Source organism: Aedes albopictus, chromosome 3, assembly GCF_035046485.1.
Source record: "Aedes albopictus strain Foshan chromosome 3, AalbF5, whole genome shotgun sequence".
Taxonomy (NCBI): domain Eukaryota; kingdom Metazoa; phylum Arthropoda; class Insecta; order Diptera; family Culicidae; genus Aedes; species Aedes albopictus.
In genome coordinates this window covers 238741985-238762047 of record NC_085138.1, presented here as the reverse complement: position 1 = coordinate 238762047, position 20063 = coordinate 238741985, and the positions used below count along the sequence as shown (strand labels likewise).

The 20063-nt window shown below is 41.8% G+C and overlaps 1 protein-coding gene across 7 annotated transcripts in view; it reads right to left on the bottom strand.

The window, feature by feature from the left end:
• LOC109420153 (kinase D-interacting substrate of 220 kDa) overlaps positions 1-20063 on the bottom strand; it is a 153640-nt gene that overhangs the window by 1052 nt on the left and 132525 nt on the right. For 3 of the 7 annotated variants that reach the window (XM_029868523.2, XM_029868531.2, XM_062859702.1), the window contains 6 exons: positions 19860-19995; positions 18961-19799; positions 18733-18898; positions 17316-18276; positions 17194-17226; positions 7147-8973 (listed from right to left, as the gene is read on the bottom strand). In XM_029868523.2, coding sequence (XP_029724383.2) covers positions 8626-8973; positions 17194-17226; positions 17316-18276; positions 18733-18898; positions 18961-19799; positions 19860-19995 — 2483 coding nt within the window. In that variant the 3' untranslated portion in view covers positions 7147-8625. Of the gene's footprint in view, positions 1-7146; positions 8974-17193; positions 17227-17315; positions 18277-18732; positions 18899-18960; positions 19800-19859; positions 19996-20063 lie in introns of those variants that run through there. The other 4 variants (XM_062859699.1, XM_029868532.2, XM_062859700.1 and 1 more) reach the window with 3 other exon arrangements.

Sequence of the window (20063 nt, the reverse complement as noted above, 5' to 3'; positions counted from 1 at the left end):
CTTGATGTTCAACGAAGTGTATGAAGTCTTTGACTTCAATGTTTCATCGACCACTTTCAAGAACCACTTGAAGGAATGGTCATTTCGACTAGTTGCAGGTGAGTTATATTCCATCACTTGTACAGTTTGAGAACGTTGCTGTAGTGTCCGCACTACTATTATTATGAATATTGTGTGCATAAATCTTAGAGTGCTTGCTGTCACCTACCCGTAGTGGATACATATGTAAATAAAGAAGTTAGTTCTATTCAGACCAACGTCGAGTGTACACGTCTCTCTCTGTGATGCATCCGAAAGCCACCTTCCGACACTACAGTTGCTACCTGATTATTATTATTTTTTCCATATACCTATATGCTTCAAAGGTATAAGGCAGAACATGGGGTCGGATTCATAGTGATTGGGAAACAGATGAAGCGAGTTATGAGGTGGAAGCCGATCAACGAGCGGATCTGCGTATTAAGGATCCGGGGCAAATTCTTTAACTACAGCCTGATCAATGTCTATGCGCCGACAAACGAGAAAAAAACACGACGTTAAGATTGTCATCGGTGATGCCAATGCACAGGTCGGAAGAGAGGACTTTTTCCGTCCAATCGTCGGTACGGAGAGCCTTCACTCCGTCACTAATGACAACGGCCTGAGATTAGTCTACTTTGCTGCCGCCAGGGGGATGGCCATTAGTAGCACCAACTTTGCACGCAAGGATATCCGCAAACACACCTGGAGACTAAAGATACTATAAGCAAAGATACGAAGTGTGATGATTGTTGTTGTCGATGATGATCATCCAATCATGACGATGATGCCGACGAGCAATGCTTTAAAGCACGTTTGACAGGCCTCCTGCTCGATTGGAATGACATTGACAGAAAATTTGGAATTCCAATTGGAACATTTCGTGTCTTTGCATATAGTGTCTTTACTGGAGACACCCAAACGGCGAGACTTGCAACTAAATCGACCATGTGCTGGTAGAAGGCCGACATTTCTCGGCAGAGCAGGGAGCGATATAGGGAAGCAAGAGTAGCCGAAAAACGAATCCACCGCAAAAAGAAAAAAAAACACGAGGAAAATGTGATCGCTCAGGCGCAAGAGAGTATGTAACAGAATGATATGCGGAGATTTTATGACACTGTCAATGGCGTGCGGAGAAAAATAACGCCTTCTCCCGTCATGTGCAACGACCGTAATGGAAACTTGCTGACAGACAAGACAATCAATGGTGGCTGCCAGGTGGAGAGAGCACTTCGAGGTATTGTTAAACGGTGGGAGTGGAAGAGCGACGGACAGAATTCGAATCGACGACGACGGACAAGCTGTGGAACCTCCAACGCTAGACGAGGTCAAGACAACCATTAGGGGACTGAAGAACAACAAGGCTGCTGGGAAGGACGAATTCCCGGCCGAGCTTCTCAAGCACGGTAGTGAGCAGCTGTATCAACTCTTACACCGTATTATATTTAAGATATGGGAGGAGGAAGAACTGCCTGCTAAGTAGTTCGTTGGATGGTCTCGTTTGCCCTCTTTTCAAGAAAGGGCATCGACTGGAGTGCGCGAATTATAGAGGAATAACACTCCTCAATTCAGCGTACAAAATTTTGTCCGGAGTTCCGTTCCACAGGCTGAGGCCGATTGAGAAGTCCTTCGTCGGCGAATATCAGGCAGGATTTCGTGAGGGCCGATCAACGACGGACCAGATGTTCACCCTGCGGCAGGTTCTCGATACATTTCGGGAGTACAACTTGCAGACCCATCATCTGTTTATTGATTTCAAGGCGGCGTACGATTCAGTGAAGAGAAATGAGTTATGGCAGATTATGATCGAACATGGTTTTCCGGCGAAGCTGATTAGACTGATTCGTGCGACGCTTGACGGATCGAAATCAAGTGTACGGGTTGTGGATGAAATTTCGTCATCGTTCGTAACCTTTAACGGACTGAAGCAGGGCGATGCTCTTTCGAACTTACTGTTCAACATAGCACTGGAAGGAGCGATAATGAGAGCTGGTGTGCACAGGAGCGGAACCATTGCCACGAAGTCGCAAATGCTCCTGGGCTTCGCGGACGATATCGACATAATCGGAATCGACCGTCGGGCCGTGGAAGAGGCGTTCGTACCTTTTAAGAGGGAGACTGCGAGGATTGGACTTACGATCAACACCACAAAGACTAAGTACATGATTGCTGGTGTTCAACGTCGGTCCGGCCGTGGTAGTGGTGGCAAAGTGGTGCTAGGTGGGGAAAAGTTTGAAGTTGTGGATGAATTTGTTTATCTTGGTACTCTAGTGGCGTGCAATAATGATGTTACCCGCGAGGTGAAAAAACGGATTGCGGCTGCAAATCGGGCCTTTTTCGGTCTACGAAACCAGCTGAGGTCCCGCAGGCTACGAACAAAGACAAAACTCACGTTGTACAAGTCTCTGATTCTCCCGGTTGCTTTATAGGTCAGATGTAGTGCGCAAGCTTCGACCGACAAACACGTGCTGCATGTAACAACCGAGAGTAAACGGGGGAAGATGTCCTCATCCAGCTTTCGTTAGCTGAAACCGCAACTAAATTAGGTTTTATCAAGATATGGTCTTCTACAAAGTTGTTCCTTAGGGTATCAACTACCATTCTTTCAATTCTGAGCTAAATCGAACTCGCCGAATCGGCGTACTGAGTGAGAGACTGTAGGTCATTCAATTTCCCATATTTTTGGACTGAAAATCCCATACAAACCTTCAACTCATTTGCGCCATCTCAGTTTTAAACCGATTGAGCTGAATCTTTCACAGATTGTTCTTCTCATCCAAAGGCACGATTCTAGAGGGTGCCCCGTGAATTTTTCCAACTTTTCTTTCTCGCCATACAAATGTGGGCCGGTCTACTATACTACCCAACAAACATTTTTGCTGTACAAGAGTGGAACAAACAATTCTTAAGCAAACTTTAGCTTAAGAAACTGTTAATCAACTAGTTATGTTACTTGGGTAGTCCCACCACGGTGCATAGAGGACCTTAGGCCAACAACCTAATATTCCCGAAACCCAAGAACCGTTACAGAAACCGAAAATGAAATATTACGAACTGATTCACCGGCTTTTAGCGCCGAACAACGGACAAGAATTGGAACTTGAAATGTATTGACCCTAGCCCAGCAGGGTAAACTGGCACTACTAGACAATGAGGCATGCCGTATGAAGCTTGAGATCCTAGGACTGAGCGCAGTCCGTTGGCCGAACTTTGGAGAATACAGATTGGTGTCGGGCCAAATTCTGACATTGGTCTACGAGGTGAACACGTTCCTCGCCACCGTGGAGTTGGTCGCTGCGCTCATGAAGTGGGAACATATTAATGAGTGGATAATTGAAGGCAGATTCAGAACACGGGTTCGCACAGTCAACTGAATGCTGTCGTGGACAAGATTCCGAAAGAAGACATCAGAATCCTCGTGGACGACTTCAACGCGAAGGTTGGTTCCGGCAACTTGGACTATGAGCACGTCATGGGACACCATGGTCTCAGAGAAGTGAACGAGAACGGAGAGCTGTTTACGGAGTTTTGTGGCAACAATAACATGATAATTGGGGGATCGCTCTTTCCTCATCGACCAGTGCACAAAGTGACATATAGGTTTCCCGTGATGGCGTCACGGAAAAACCAAATCGACCACATCTGTATCAGCCGAAAATGGAGACGGAGCCTTCTGGAAGTGCGGAAAAAACGTAGCGAAGATATTGCGTCAATAGAGCTAATAAACTATAGAGGAATAATGTCGCTGGCGTCGCCGCCGCAACATCTCTTGCTGGCGGAGATAGGCAGGGATATAAGTGTCAAAGCGAAAAAGTATGCAGTTTGACAGATAGATACCCGGGATGTTTTCGAGCGAGAACAAAGGGAACACCAGCGACATTCGTCCTCTATAGTTTATTAACTCTATTATTGCGTCCGACAATCATCTCCTGATCAGTGAGATTCGGCTGCGCATTGCTAGGATCCATCGCCATAGGATGAGAAAATGACTGATATACGATCGAGCGCCGGGGCTCTGTTTGATTTCATGCTATCGATTGCTTTCTCTATCTCCTGCAATAATGGAGCTTCGGTGTAAAGTGTCGAATTCTTGGCGGATCATGCCGAAGTGTTGATGGTGTGGCAAACACTTAAAAAAGGTTTCCAAAGTGCTCGAACCAGCGTTTCAGCTGGCCAGCCGGGTCGGTCAATAACTGTCAAAGACGTGTCTTTCACGGACATCATAGCATTTATCTTAGTCCTACGAAAACGACGTGAAACATCGTAGAGGGGTTGATATCAGTCGAGATGCTGCAGTATATGCACAACTGTTGCATCAATTATTCTGCTACCTATGGGAAATCGCGACATTTCCGGCCGACTGGATGCAAGGCGTCTTAGTAAAGTTACCCAAAAAGGGTGACCTGACTGTATGCGATAATTGGCGGGGCATCATGTTGCGGTGCGGTGAACCTCAACCGGATACATGAGAAGATTGAAGCAACTCTCCGACGGCAGCAAGCAGGATTCCGTGCCGGACGATCCTGTGAGGACCATCTTGTCACGCTCCGTATCATTCTGGAGCAAATCAATGAATTCTAAGAGTCTCTCTACCTGGTGTTTATTGATTACGGAAAAGCTTTCGACCGTTTCAACCACGAAAACATGTGAGGAGCCCCAGGCGCAAGGGTGTCTCTGAGGAAATCATCGGCCTCGTTGAAGCACAGTACGGGGAATCTTCATGCAGAGTACTGCACAACGGTGTCTTGTCCGATCTAGTGAAACCTGGTGTGTAACAGTGGAGAACTGATGGCATGGCCGGCACTTGAAAAAAGGTTTCCAAAGTGCACGAACCAGCGTTTCAACTGCTCAGCCGAATCAGTCAGACGTGTCTTTTACGGGCTTCGTAGCATTCGTCTTAGTCCCACTAAGACAACGTGAGACATTGCAGAGGAGACGAATGACGCCGGTATTTGGAGCTTTCTCGCCTATTTTCCTCCAGGTTGCGTCTGTGATTCACTGCCTTCTCTGAGTACGTAGCTCACCCAAACTATTCTCGCTGGTGGCGAAGAAGCCATTCTTGACGGCGCTCTATTGATCTTATACGCTTCCACTTTCCGGAATATTCGCTGCACGATTGTTCAGCTCCTCGACGAAGGACCTTTTTACCGCAGCGTCTTCCAGTCGGCGTGTGTTGAACCGGCGTCCGATCTGTGTCGATGGATCCAGGCAATTCGCAGCCGGATCTCGCCGATTAGGAGATGATAGTGAAAAGCTCTTTATTCTCTGCTGTACATAGGAGTCGTCTCCATTCTACTCGGTTCATGGGTGTGCGTCTGCAGTTCCGCACTCTGCGAAGGGTCCGCAAATCGTCCTCCAATTGATCAACCTACCTAGCTCGCTGCGCACTACATCATCTACCGGTCGGATGGCTCTTGAGAACCATTTTGATCGGGTTGCTATCCAATATCCTGATAACGGGGTTGGTGGCTCTACAGAGGAAGCCTTTTTTTGGCAAAACTTCTCTAAATGGGAACGCCTTCTGAGTTCAATCAAAGGACAGGAAAAACCTCTTGGGTTGAAGAAGCAGGCCAAGTTCCAGTGAGATCGTAGTCACTAAAAAGAAGAAGACAGCTCACAATCTGAGACTCACAATGAAGTTCATCAACGCTTCCAAGTGTCGGTTTCATGGTTCGAGCCGCCACAAAAAAAAACTGTCAAGCCTGTAAGATTATTTACTAAAGACGCTTTGCCCCGCTGAATGATTCGGCTCGAGACGCCTTAACCTTCCTTTTGCATCGCGTTGGGAACAGCTCGCTGACGTAGTGTAAGATTTGGGTCAAAAAACGACAATGCCAAAAAAGGGCTAACGCCGAACCACTCCCTGTTAGAGTTCGAATTGAATCAGGAACCGTCAACTTGTTGATATACATATTTTGGAAACGCTGGATCAGCGAATATTTGCCGATGATTGCTAATGGTTCAAGCAACAATCCTTAAGGAAGTGGCAGTTAGCGACTTAGTGCTAATTGTGAAGCCAGGGCCATGCCTTCATGACACCTTCCTCCTTATTCTTTATGACCCAATGTTCTCTCCGGAACTTGGCCTGCCTCTCCTCAACTTAGTGCTCTTTGAGCTTTGAGCACATTTTAATCAGCCGTTAAAAATATTAACGGAAAATGAGGATCAAGGAATGAACTAAAGAGTAAACATTTGTTTGGAAACTAAGGCACTGTCCAAAAACAACGTAAACTTATTTTTAGCCATCTCAGACTCCCTCCAACCTCCACCTGACCCCCCTTCTCACCTTCAGAGTCTATGTAGTTTATGGACAGGCTCTGTTGAAAATTCGATCAAGTTTAACCGGTTAAACCAGATGTTCGAGCGTTGATTTCTTTTTGGACAATTATTTGACCCTGTGTAATAACGGCTTAAGTAGAGTAAAACTTGTTTGTCTGTGCCCAAGTTGGAACATAATCAGTTCCATAATTCACTTAAATTTAACGTTCGTTTCGTCTAATTATGTCTGTCTTATCCCTTCCCTTAGGAATGCTTTAGTGGGTTTCCCATCATTCCTTTCCGAAGAGTAGTTAGGATAAGCTTAATAATCCGTTACACATAGGAGGCCGACATAAATCAATGATTGTTATATGTGAAATTAAAGCTTAACCCCTAGTCCATTTCCATTAAAGTTATTCAAAGTGTTATGTTTAATTATCATTGCCTTTTTTTTTGTATTTTTGTTCACATTTTTGATTTCCGGCAAAACAAACAGTTTGAATGTATTATATTCTATTTCTACGAATAACATTGAACATAATATAGATCATCAATTCTGAAATAATTCTAAATTTAGAAATTCCAAAGTTTTGAAGAAAATCAGGATTGCATATGAAACCTTCATAAAGCCATTAGTACTAAATATTTCAGCAAATCATTGTTCTTACCTTTTATTGCTCCATCCACGCTTAGCCCACGTCGGCGAAAAAGCAAGCTCAAACTACTTACCATCGACCATATTATTAGAGAATTAATGTGGCTGTTTCGAGGTTAGAGGAAAAGTCCGGAAGTATCAGTATCAGCAGTAAAACAGTGTGCAGAAAAAACCATCGAGCAAGAAGTTTGTGATCTCAATAAAGAACAAATCTGTTAGGAGGTTCGATTGCATCGTCCGTAAATATGTATACTTCTGGTTTTTATTAGGATGCACACCACACTCTAATACACTATGCCCGACTGGTTTGTAGGTTTTTTTTTGTGGCTGTCATAATCTGAACTTTTTGAGTGTATTTTACTATCAATGGCATCTGGTTGGGAGGAATGGCGGATGCACTTATTGGACCTAAAGATTCAGCAAATGATGAAGTGCGGACACGTCTAACAGATTCTTCCAATTGTTTGTCCTGGCAAAAATACTGGTGTGGAATTTTTAAATACGCTTCTAATCGACCGATTTTTATTGTACTTTGTTCGAATTGGATAGTTTCCCTATTTGGCATGATAGTTCTACAAAGGCGACGCCATGCCACGTGTGTTTACTAGGACGAGGACTGTTGCATTTTATTTTTCTCACGTATATGGCAACCCCAATCCCACCTAATGCATCTGACAGGAGCCAACATCTATCGTGTATCCACAATGGAATCCTTTGTGGATACACAAATGTTTACATACAAGATGTTGGATTCTTAAACATGGCTGCCTCGCACCCTGGTGATTTTTCTAGAAAACAAAGGCATTATAATATCTCGTATAAATAGATTAGATATTTGTCGCTTTGTTGATCGTAGAAGGTTAACGATCAATCAGAGTAACACGAATTGTGAATAATCAAACATTTCAATGCTAAATAACAAATATTGTCAACAAAAGCGCGTCATATTTTGTTATATAGGATATATCACATGCTAAAGTTTCATTCATTCAGATATCATCTGTTTAAGAGCAGGTTGAAATAAAAATAATACAAAATTGAAAAAAATGTGTTAGCGCTAAAATTTCCAATAAAAACATCATTATCTACCATCGTATTACGATAAATTATATTGGATTAACTCTCGCTGAGACCGGCCCACTATTTACACCTTGTATTTGAAAACGTTTTAGGTGATGATTTTCTGAAAGTCCTCGCCTAAAAAGTAAGGAAAATGCATAAATGCATTTGGTTACTCAAATTGATGGAACCTCCGTTAGTTTGAGCCACAACATTTTTTGCAGACCCCTCGATTTTGATCAAATGGTTATAACTCGAAGCTGTTATAAGTCGAAAGTTTCATCCACCATGAATTACATACATACAAAAGCTACCTAATGCAAGAAACTCCTGTAAGTAGACAATGAATGGGATAAATAGTATAAGATTACCAGTTTTTTAAATACCCATAGAACCTCTGTTGTTCAGCATTGAAACGTTCCACCAATCATAATTCGAATAGAAAAGGCATGATTGAACATTAACCCCTAGTCGTGCATCAGGGCCATCATGACCCAGACAAGCACACTGCGCGTGCACTACGCCAGCGTGGTGAGCGTCAGCTAATGCACGAAAAAGGTCGATCGTCTATTAAACCGAATAATAAAATTGTACTAACGAACAAAAGAGAATAACATAAAACTGAAAAAGTACGCCTATAGTTTGGTATCATCCACGTTCGATGGGTAGTGCGGCATGATAACAACACTGGATAGAGACTCATCGTGCAAGCTGTGCGACCTTAGCTGAGAACGATGATGATGGAAGGGATCTTCGCCATTGGCGGCGGCGGCACCAGGCGAGCGATCTAGCAAGTTGGGGTTAGTGAAGTTATAGCTAAGCCTCGGCGGTGAACCAATTTCCGAGCTCTCGCGGATTGGCGCTAGGTACTGGGAAAACATCTCACCACTCGGGCTGGGCCGTTCGCTGCCGACCACGTCCTCGAATGCGTCCTCGTTCAGGGTTTGCAAGGCACCGCAGATCATCTGTTCCTCCAAGGTCACCTGCAATGCAATGGGTAAACGGTAGGGTTACTTATCATGATTAAAGGCTGGCAGATTGGTAATTGATACATTTTAGAGAAGGGAATAATCATAGCTAATAGAGGTCACAATTATTTAGGAAATAGAAGAATAGGATGAAAACTCACTAACTAACATATATAATGGTCAGGATGCAGATATTACACACTTATTTCTGAATTGCCTGTTCGGTACTTTTTTGACGAGATTATAACAGCAGTACGATCTCGGTAGTTTCGGTAATCGATTTTACTGAGGCTCAGTAAAACAACTGTCAAAATCGTATGGAAAAGGTAAACAATGCATTTTTGCTGAACGAGTTCGGTGCTCAGCAGTTTTATTCTCGTCAAAAAATTACCGAACTCGGTAATCAAAATTAAGTGTGTAAAGTTGATAAGGGAACTTATTCTATTCTCTGAAGCTTTGTTCTTAATAACAAGGCTCGGTAGGCTGGGTGACGCGTAATACGGAGCCCATTGCGTTCATTAGCCTCTTCCCAGCAACTCCAACCTCCTCGTGGCACTGGCTAGGATGTGAGCAACCTTAGGAATCATCGAGTAACTAACTCAGATGGGAACTTAGGAACATCCGAGTTCCATTGAAGGACTCTAAGCTCAACTGTGCATCAGCCAGCCGTAAAACAACTGCGACGGAAGGTCTGCGACAGAGTAATAAGAACCGAGAAGCTCGGTACGTGAAACTGGTGATCTCACAACTTCATCGGGAGCACCCGCACACTCGTCGATTATCTATCGTCGTCGACCGTAGCGCTACAAAAGATGCGATGAAGAGGCTATGGTGTCAACGTTTAGGGGTAGTCATACAATCTATTAGATTTGTACATCCCTCACTCCAGTAGCTCGGATGATGACATGGACGCATTCTACGCGTAGTTCAAACGCGAGTGCGGCCGCTGCTTAAACCACTAGGTCAAGATCATTACAGGAGAACGCTCAGAAAGGCCTGATGGTGTAATATAGACCGACGATTTGAGCTCCCCTTCCCCATCCAGGAGCTTGAGTCCAACGGGTAGTCCAAAAACCTGAGACTCCTGGGGAGAGTGAACAACTTAAGGCGGTAGCCGGTAGAACGCTTACCATTAGAGTGTACTCATGTACGGTTCGCCAGCTTCTCGAAGTCCCCCCTAATGGGCGTACCACGAAGGTAAGGAAGAGAGCGAAAGAGGTTTTAGTGTCGCCCCACATTACCCGAGGAACCACCTCTTGGGTATCTGTTTAGCAAATTTCCTCATTCTACATATATATGTACAAAAAAGACCATCGATTTGAACGTTTAGCGCCCTCACCGATGTCGCCGCCTTCAAGAAAATGGTCAATCATAGAATCCCTCATTACCTATACGCCTAGTGCTCACCACAGTAGACGGAATCACAAAGCGACCACGTGGCACCTCACCAACATTATCGACGTCAGGACCAATGCAATGTTTTCGCAGCTAACATAACTGCGGCTCAAGCGTACGGCTCAAGCTGACAACCTATCTTTCAACACAGCAGCATAGTTTTAATGCGGGGTAAGGAAACAAGACCATAACAGTCCCCTGTGGTCAAACTGCACACAATACCTTCCGCCATCACCAATGTAACCCCTCTAGAGGATTGCTATAGAGTATAGTAAAAACAGCCATAAACGAGGATATCGTGATTTTGCGATATTGTGATTGTTTTGCGATCCTTTTCGCATTCTGAGATTTCAAATTCAATTGAAAAAAATAATTTTAGCTCTTACTAAGCCACTTTACTGACTGATCAATATCACCCCGATAGCAAAATTATTGATTTTTTATTTCAAATATTATTTATTACACTAAAATTATTTGCTGTTAAAGTTTTTACCTCGATGGCTAATAAACTCCATGGTCGTACTTGACTTGAGTTTGACAATATCAGCAACTGTTTAAAAATTCAACTCTAAATACTGTGAAAAGTTATCAATTTCACCCGAAATCACGCTGCACGAAACGGAGTTCACGGAACGAATGTTTTGAAGGAGAAGAACGCAGCGCAGGTGGTAAGCCTGCAGCATGGAACCCGGCAGAAAGAACGTGGCACTACACAAACGGAAGACCAGCAGACTCAGCTGTTTTGGTAGAAAAAACACTCTACCTATAAGGAATAGAGTGCGAGGAAATCGAAATGCTGTGCTGTTCGCAAGCAACACGCATTCCCCAACGGTTTCGTGTTACAAGCCGTAATGGCAGATGATCTTGAGGTGATTGAGAGGTGGAAACAGCATTTTGATGAGTACCTTAACGGCGCGGAGAACGCCTGCCCTGGTTTACAGTCAAGATATGGGAAATCGACAGCTACCGGAAGAATGGGAGGAAGGGATAATCTGTCCCATTCACAAGAAAGGCAACCATTTTTGGAATGTTTCGAGCAATCAACATTTTGAAAGATAATTTCCCAGATAATTTTCCGTTGTCTATCCTTAAAACTAGAACGATAATTTTCCCAGATAATTTTCCGTTGTCTATCCTTAAAACTAGAACGAATGAGTTCGTGGAATGAGAGCGTCCAAAAATTACGTCACGCAAAAATCGCCAATTTTCAACCCCCCCTCCCCTCTATGTCACACTTTTTAATATGAGACCTCTGAAATTTTTGTATGGGTTGTCACACTTTACTGAACCACCCCTCCCCCTAAAAGCGTTACGTAATTTATGGACGTTCCCATGTTATCAAGCCGGTTTCATCGACAGCCAGCCACCATCGTACGAGAACTTCTTCGTACCGCAAATCTTCTAGAAATGTAGTAAATACCACACAGAGCGTAAATTCTATGAACATTATGTACGAGAACGACTTTCCCGGGAAGTCGACCAGAATGAGCAAAACAACGATGGACGTTGTGTAAGACTGCGTAAGGATTTCAGATGAACTATTCATTCGGATCTCGCCGGGGAATGCATCAAGATGACAAATTCTCCTGCATACTCTTCAATATCGCTCTGAAAGCTCTGCAAGGTACCTATAATGCGTCGAGCCTGGTTTAACAGCCATGGTACAACGGCACTTCAAGAAATATTTACACATACATAACAACAAGAACTACTTGAGACATTTCGTTGTGAATTCTAACAAGAACTTTGATTCAAATTGCCTCAAAAATTTAATCACAAATGTAGCCAAATAGTGCAAAAAATTCGTATTTTTTGTCAAGCATTCCTCTAAAAACTTTTTCAATAAGGTACCCCGGGGCAAGTGGGACCTAAAAAAATGCTAGTTTGGTTTTGTCAAGCCAAAAAATTCTTAACATAAACAATTTTATAATTCCAATGGTTCTAAAAGACATTGTTGATATATTTCTTCTTATTAACGGGCATTGAAACTGTTACAAAATTTTTAAATTCTGTATATTATGCATATAGGGTCTCCAGTTAGCCTAGTGGTTAAGGCTATGGATCGCCAATCCGGAGACGGCGGGTTCGATTCCCGTTCCGGTCGGGAAAATTTTCTCGACTCCCTGGGCATAGTGTATCATTGTACTTGCCTCACAATATACAAATTCATGCAATGGCAGGCAAAGGAAGCCCTTCAATTAATAACTGTGGAAGTGCTCAAAGAACACTAAGTTGAAGCGAGGCAGGCAAAGTCCCAGTGGAGACGTAGAGCCATAAAAGAAGAAGAAGAAGATATTATGCATATGATGAAAAGTGGAGCAGATCTTCATTTACACCGTATCACGGGGCAAGTGGGACCTATTCAGAATTTTTCTAAAAATGGCTCAATATAGTTGCTGCATATATGTAATGTTGCATAAATATACACTCTGAAAAATTTTCACGTCCGATTTACGTGAAAAGATAGGTAGTTTTCATCCACCATATTTTTCACGTAACCTTCGCTTGAATGTCAGGTAGCTGGACAAATTTTAGTTTCGCTAATCGACGTGATTAGTCAGGTTAATTTGACAGGCTTTTTACGTATCGTTTCCGTGAAATGTGGATGAGTGATACTGATATTTCAGGTAACTTTTACGTGACAACATAATCATTTCTACATGAATTCCACGAAATTCATCCATGATTTTTTAATGAAAATTAAGCAGCCGCACCAGCTTGCAACGTATTTGAAGAGGCAAGAGATGTTAAATCCTACAAAAATGCAATGGAAAATTTGTATGCTTTTATACTATCGCTAAATAAATATACCGTTGCCTTTTATAGGGATTTCAAAACTCTTGCCTCCTCAAATACGCTACAAGATAGTGCCAATATGTAACAAAGAAAAATCTATAGTTTTTTTTTATTTGGAGTAAAATCTCGGGTTTTTAACGCAACATCTTAGGTCCAGCTCAAGGTCGAGCCGTTTCGAACACTCGTTGAACTGAACCTCCGTCATCGTCATATACCTATTCCAGCTCCTGAAATTATTGAAAATAGAAAAACACACAGCTCATTATAATTAATAACAATCAATTGCCCTAAACAATTAAATTACCTCAATACTTGCAGCAACTTGCACAGAAACTCCCTATCAGCAAACAGCTCTTTCGCCAACCTACTTCTCGACGCCATATTGAACTGTTTTTCACACCTGAAAATTCACGTAACTTTCGTTTCGCGGAGACTTCCAAGTCGGAAGTACACCAACACAAACGCATTGAAACGATTTACGTGAAAATAAGGTGGGTTTAACCAAACAGGGCGGTGCACATGACGTGGTTTTTGAGTGAGAGTTACTGGCATCACATAACTTTTGAGGTTTTCAGAATAAGGATGAGCTACGTGATATTTCACGTAAATCGGACGTGAAAATTCTTTAGAGTGTAGATATATTATGCGAATAACTATGTTTAGCGATTGATGTTGGAAAAGTTTTGTGGTATCGTGCATCAATTACGTAACACATATAATAACGAATCATTGAGAAAAAAATGATTAAACACTAGCAGCTCGTGCAAAATAAATTGGTTTTATTTATACAAAAAGCGCTCTAAGGTTAAATGCCGAAAGATTTCCAAACTTGCTTTTCATATTACGTAGTTGATGAAACTCGCCAAAAGATTTTTCAAGATTTACACATGTTATGCTTACCCTAACATAATTTAACAATCATTAAAGAAAGATTTTTAAATCGTGAACTTTGAATAAGTCGTTTTCCATTTTTTTCATACTCTATGACCGGTTCCTTAATATTCAGAAAAACTCATTATGCAGCAAAAAACGAAAAAAATAATAGAATTTGGAAAAGTATGAAAAATAGATGATTTCGGTTCTACCCAAGACTTTACCATTTTAAACAATAGCTTCATCATCAGAATAGAAGTAATTAAGTGTAATTCAACGATTTTTTACTTAAGACGCCGATTTTTACATTGTTATTTCTTTGCATGTTAAAACATAAACACATGCATGCGGTTCGTTGGTTATAACTATTTTCACAAGCATCGGATCGCTTTGCGGTCTTTAACAAAGTTTTTCAGAACATCCTATACCGTGAGGTCGCCATTCACCGCTCATTTAACGGCATTTTCGTAAAGTATATGACATTAAAAATCGACGTTTGCGAATAATGCACTTTAATTTACGTTAACAACTCAACAATTATGTTGTTATTATAGAAAAAATATAAAACGATTGTAAAATATGTTTACAACCGAAAAAATAAAAATTCAAATGTGTTATCTCTTGGCTCCTATTACCGCTCATGCATCCATTCACCGCTCATAATGGATCCATTCACCGCTCACTGGATTATTTTTTCATGGAATCACAGAAACTATTCATTTATAAAAACAAAATAACTTTTATTTACTATAGTATTGATGATTCATGACGTTCAGTTCATCCTGTTTTGTCAAAATGGAATCTTTAACGGGTTTTACCTGTTGGATGTTTTTTCCGCTATTTGCCCTGAGCAGTTCTCATGTTGTCCTGCAGCGCAGTGTGAGAAATATGTTTTGAGAACATGATTTCAGGTAGACCTATATAAAAACTTGGTGAAATGAAAGTTTTTTAATGTGGCAGCATGTTACATTCACTTTTGTTACGATACTTTACTAACATTTGATCATTTTTGTACGATTGACATAAAATGAGCGGTGAATGGGGCATGAGCGGTGAATGGCGACCTCACGGTACTATCATTTTACAGCATCGGTTAAAAAGTTTCAGACAAACTTTTTCAACTTATAACAGAAATGCAAAAAAGTATGTTTTCCCATACAAAATCCCATACAAATTTCAATTGCAATGCGCAATTGAAGCGCAGTTTTAAAATCGCTAAAAATCGGAGAAAATGCAATAGTTTAGTGAATATTTTTGCTGAAGTATCGAGCAAATATTGTCTAGTTGCTGTTACCACTTTGAAAGCCTAACAAATGTGGCTAATTATTATTGAAAACAATGAAAGTTTGAAAAACGGCATCCTAACCCACACCTACAAGTAGTAGTAGACACGAATGCCGTATAAGTGGTAAAGTGTCTTTAATAAATATTAATAATTAATAATAACAAGTAGTAGTAATACGCGTATCTGTCAAAGGATAAGCATTAGAGGGCGGAATTAACAGGTACAAACTGATTACACTCTCTCGAATCTTGGACGAATGTTTGGAATATTTCCGAGACGAATCTCTGGAAGAATTTTGGAAAAAAAAATCGGGCAGAATTTCAGAAGAAGTCTGAGATAAATGCGTTGTTCTTCGGATACTCAAGATGGGAAAGGACTCCGGGGAAAAACATCTATGGGAGATTTCGAAAACCCAAAGGATTCCGAGTGAAAACCTTGCAAGAATTTCGAGTGAAATATTTGCAAAGAAATTTCTGAGAAAATCCCAGGGGTGTCTAATTAGGATTTTTAAAGGAAGACCCAAATTTCTTCCAGCAAGAACCCGTAAAAAAATCCAGAACGAATCCTATTCTAGTTCTGAGAGGAATTTCTGAGGAATTCTGGGAGAAATTCCAAGAATTTTATAGAAAAGCCTACGAGGAATTGGCTGAGGAATTCCGGTAGGAATATCCAAAAAAATGTGAGAAGAATCCGTGGATTTTTTTGAAAAAATACCAGGAGGAATGCTTGGAGAAAGTTTTGGGGTTATTCCTAAAAAAGTCCCGCGAGGAATCCTATGGATCATTCCAGAATGAATCCCCTGAATTATTCCGGGAAGATAAATTTCAATTAAATTTCAATAAATGGGAAAATTTAGGATCAAAATGAAGCCGATAATGTTTCCAGAAAATTTTTCGGGAAAAAAATCGCCCAAAACATGTAGGAGGTCTGATTTCCAGAAGATGCCCCTGGAAGAATTTCAAGAGGAAACTTTGTAATAATACCGGGATGAATCTTTTTTAAAGTTCCGAAATAAATCCCTGATAGAATTCCAGGTGGGTTTTCTGCAAGAATTTTAGAAAAAAAAAACACCTGGAATAACTCCGGAAAAAAATTTGGTTGGAGTCCCTGTAAGAATTTTGTGTAAGAAATCTGTGAAGGAACTATGAAATGAATCCAAAGATAAATATCCAAGAGAAACCCCTGAAACCCGGGAGGAATCCTTGGAAAAATTCTGAAAAATTCCAAGTGCATTCCTCGGACGGATTCCGGAATTAATCCTAGAATTGATTCCTGAAGAAACACCTGGAAGAATTGGATTGAATTATATTTAGCTTCCGTCTTGGTCACTTCCTATGGAACAGGAATCAGTTCCTGACTACCGTCAGCCATCACATATATAATTTGAGCCAACAATGAACTGTAAATTTCCGGTTTTCAAGTTTTGCAAGAGATAGAAGTAGAAGTAGTCAACTCTATGACACTCCGAGGATTTAAAAGCGACCAAAATTTGAGTTAAAAAACATTATGTAACGAGATGTAGGAATTAGCATAAGTCAAAATTCACATTATACAACGGAAAAGAAAAACATTAGGTTATTATATGAAATGAATCGCATGAATCGCGCTGGAAAACGATACTGACTCACCTCCACCAGTCTTTATTTAATTATGTAATGCAAAATTATGAAAAACTTATAGTACAATACAACGATAATTCACTTTAGCAACCATAAGTAAGAAAAAAACAATACTACAAGAAGAGGCATAGCTTAGCATACAATAATCGGAAGCACTGTTTGATAATTATTCTGGATAGACAGACATCCAACATCCAAACATTGAAGGTATCTCGGTAGGAATCAAATGCAATCAATACACATTCAGGAGAAGAACGGAACCAGTACCTGTAGATACTCATAATCATGAACCTTGTTCGGCTGCACATCCAGACGTGATTAATATGATTAGTGAATAGCGTCATTTATGCAAAATGAGTTAGAGCAACTTCTGGGCGGTACACACTTACCTGTTTCTCCAAAAGGTTTTGAGATTTCTGTCGCACTGGTTGGAATACGGATTGCGATGCGGGCGACTGCGTGGACGTGGGTAGACTATCGCTGATTTCCAAACTGTCGCCTACGCCTTTTGCGAACGTTGTGGTTTTGGTGGTCTTCTTCAAAACGCTATTGTTCTCACGTAGCTGCAGGATCAGCATTTTGAAGATTTCCCAGTGCCCAAAGCTCAGGTTAAGTACGGTTTTCAGTTCGTCCAAGCTGCAGTACGACAGTACCCGGCCGGATATGGCGTTGTCTCGCAATACTGGTGCCATTTTGTCCAGGGCCGGCTTCAGGTCGCTTACCCGACCCAGTAACTCGATAAGTTCATCGACGGTCAACTTGTCGAGTTGGATGTTGGAGATATCGAAGTCAATCGGCGGAGAGCCACGATTAAGAAGGCTCTTCGTAGGCTGCTTGGAGTTTCCTGATAGCGAAGAAGTACCATTATTGGAATGATTATCACTGCTGGTGTGATCGATGAGGATGCCTGACGATCCGGTCTTTTTCATACTGCCGCCATCGGGGTGCATTAGATTAGCTAAATTCGGGTTGTAATAGTTCATCATAGCCATGGCCGGAGGAGTATTGAAGAAACCGGCCCATGTTGGAAGACTCGTCGGATGCTGCGGGGTCGGATGAATGATGTTCTGGTGTGAATGGCGCGTAGGAACGAAGCTGTGCGGCTTCATGGGTGGTAACGTGCTCTTGATGGGGATTATAATGCCCTCATCTTCCATTGCTTGCTGATCTTCTTTAAGCACTTTCCTCAGGTATGGATCCAGATTGATGGTAAATGGTAGGAAAATTCTCAAATCCGAAACCAGCAAATCGGATTTGTGCAGCTGTAGAAACGCATCCAGTTTGCGTTCGTCTCTGTCCAGATCTAGCAAATTCGCTGCTTCTCTTAAGCAAGCAATCTTCGGACGAACCCTGCAAGAATAAGAAGGAATTAGTTATAAGATTGTTGTGACAGTTTTGTGACCAACATGCATAATAGTAAAGAAGAAAGAAATAGAAGATAGGTAATTCAACGAAAAACTGAGCTAAGGAAGAATATTGGAACGCGAAACCCCAAATCTCGACCTGTGTCTAACCCCTTAAACCACAGTTGTTTTCGACACCTGCTGGATGTCACAAACTATCCAAATTTCCAAATGTTGTGGACTGAGCAAGGCTTGTTGACGGACAACAGAGAAAATGCAGTAAAGGCAAAGAAAATACTAAAATGCAAAAAAAAAAGTCCAAAACAGAGAACGTGATTCAAAAAATTGTCTTGGGCGTTATCCTCCATAGGCGACATTTATGTCATAAGAAAAAAAAAAGGTTACCATACATTTGCCATGTTTCTGTTATTTGTTTTATGGACAAAATAAATAGATTACATACTTATCGTAAACCGCCTGCAGCGACATGGAATCGTCAAAATTCTCTCCAGCTTGGTCATGTTCCAGCACGATCATACTGGCGCGCAAAGGCCACTGCTCTGTAAGGTTGATCCACGAACTTAGCCGGTACCAACTAAAGTCTATTTGAAAGGCCTTTAGAAGGCGCACTGAAAAAACAAGAAACTTTTTTAGAACTTGAAAGAAAATACATATACACATTCTTACTTACCGGTTATGTAAATAACATTCATCAATCTTCGCATGCTGCGAGGATTCACGTCACTGAAATAATCATCGGTCAAAACAATTTTCGATAGATCTACCGGTGGATTTTGACCCAGTTTATGGAGATTCGATCCAATAGAACTGGCAATTGAGTCTGACACGCGCAGTTTTTTACTTCCTCCCCTAGACGATCCGGGCATGGCTCGGAGTTTCTCTTGGCTCGACATGATCTCGGAAGCATTCGATAACCGTCTAGCAGATGCCGAGTGCCCCAGGTGTGGTTCATCGTCCCTGCTAATGTCCGGAACGATACGGCGATAGGTGGCCATTGCAGTACTTTGAGCACGCTGAACTTTTCTTAAGCCGGAATTTTGCAGATATACCGGAAGGTGGACTAGATTTCTGAGGAAATCGTGACCTCCAATACCGCCCTCGGTGAACAATCGCCTACTGTTAGCCTCTGCAGCTTTAGCTATAACATGAGGATCAACGGCCAATAGCAACACGAATGGCCGTTGCGGAGCTGAGAGGAGTGTTTGAATGGCATTCAGTATGGTCAGCGTTCGTTCAGTATCACAGGAATCCAGAGCATCGACAACTCCAACCAGTCGACTCTGTTGATTAGTAAATGCATCCAAACAGCGAACCATATCCGTCATCAAGCTTACTTCGGCTCCTAGAGCTGTGAGAGGCGCAGCCTCGTTGTTGTTAAATGCTCGTTTCAGATGTTTTCCTTGCGACATGAAAAGTGCCCCGATCAGTTTAGACCACGCATGCAGATTGGCAATCGTTCCTGCCAGGAGGAACCCGATGAGGATATAGATGGCAACAGCGATTTCATCCCTGAAAGTTAAACTTGCTGTGATACTTAGTGCGACAATCAAAATTTGTTGATTTACTTACCTCCCACTGCTACCGTATTCTGTATAAACAATAGATAAAGAAGCCGTTGTAACAACACCCAACACTCCCAGTTCAAATAACAATACCACAGGCATACAGCACATCCGGCGCCACTTCCAGCCTCCAGTTGCTTTCACTGCAATATAAAATAAAAATTATTGGTAAATAAGTCATCTTATCAGCAGCGAAATTATTTTCAATTGA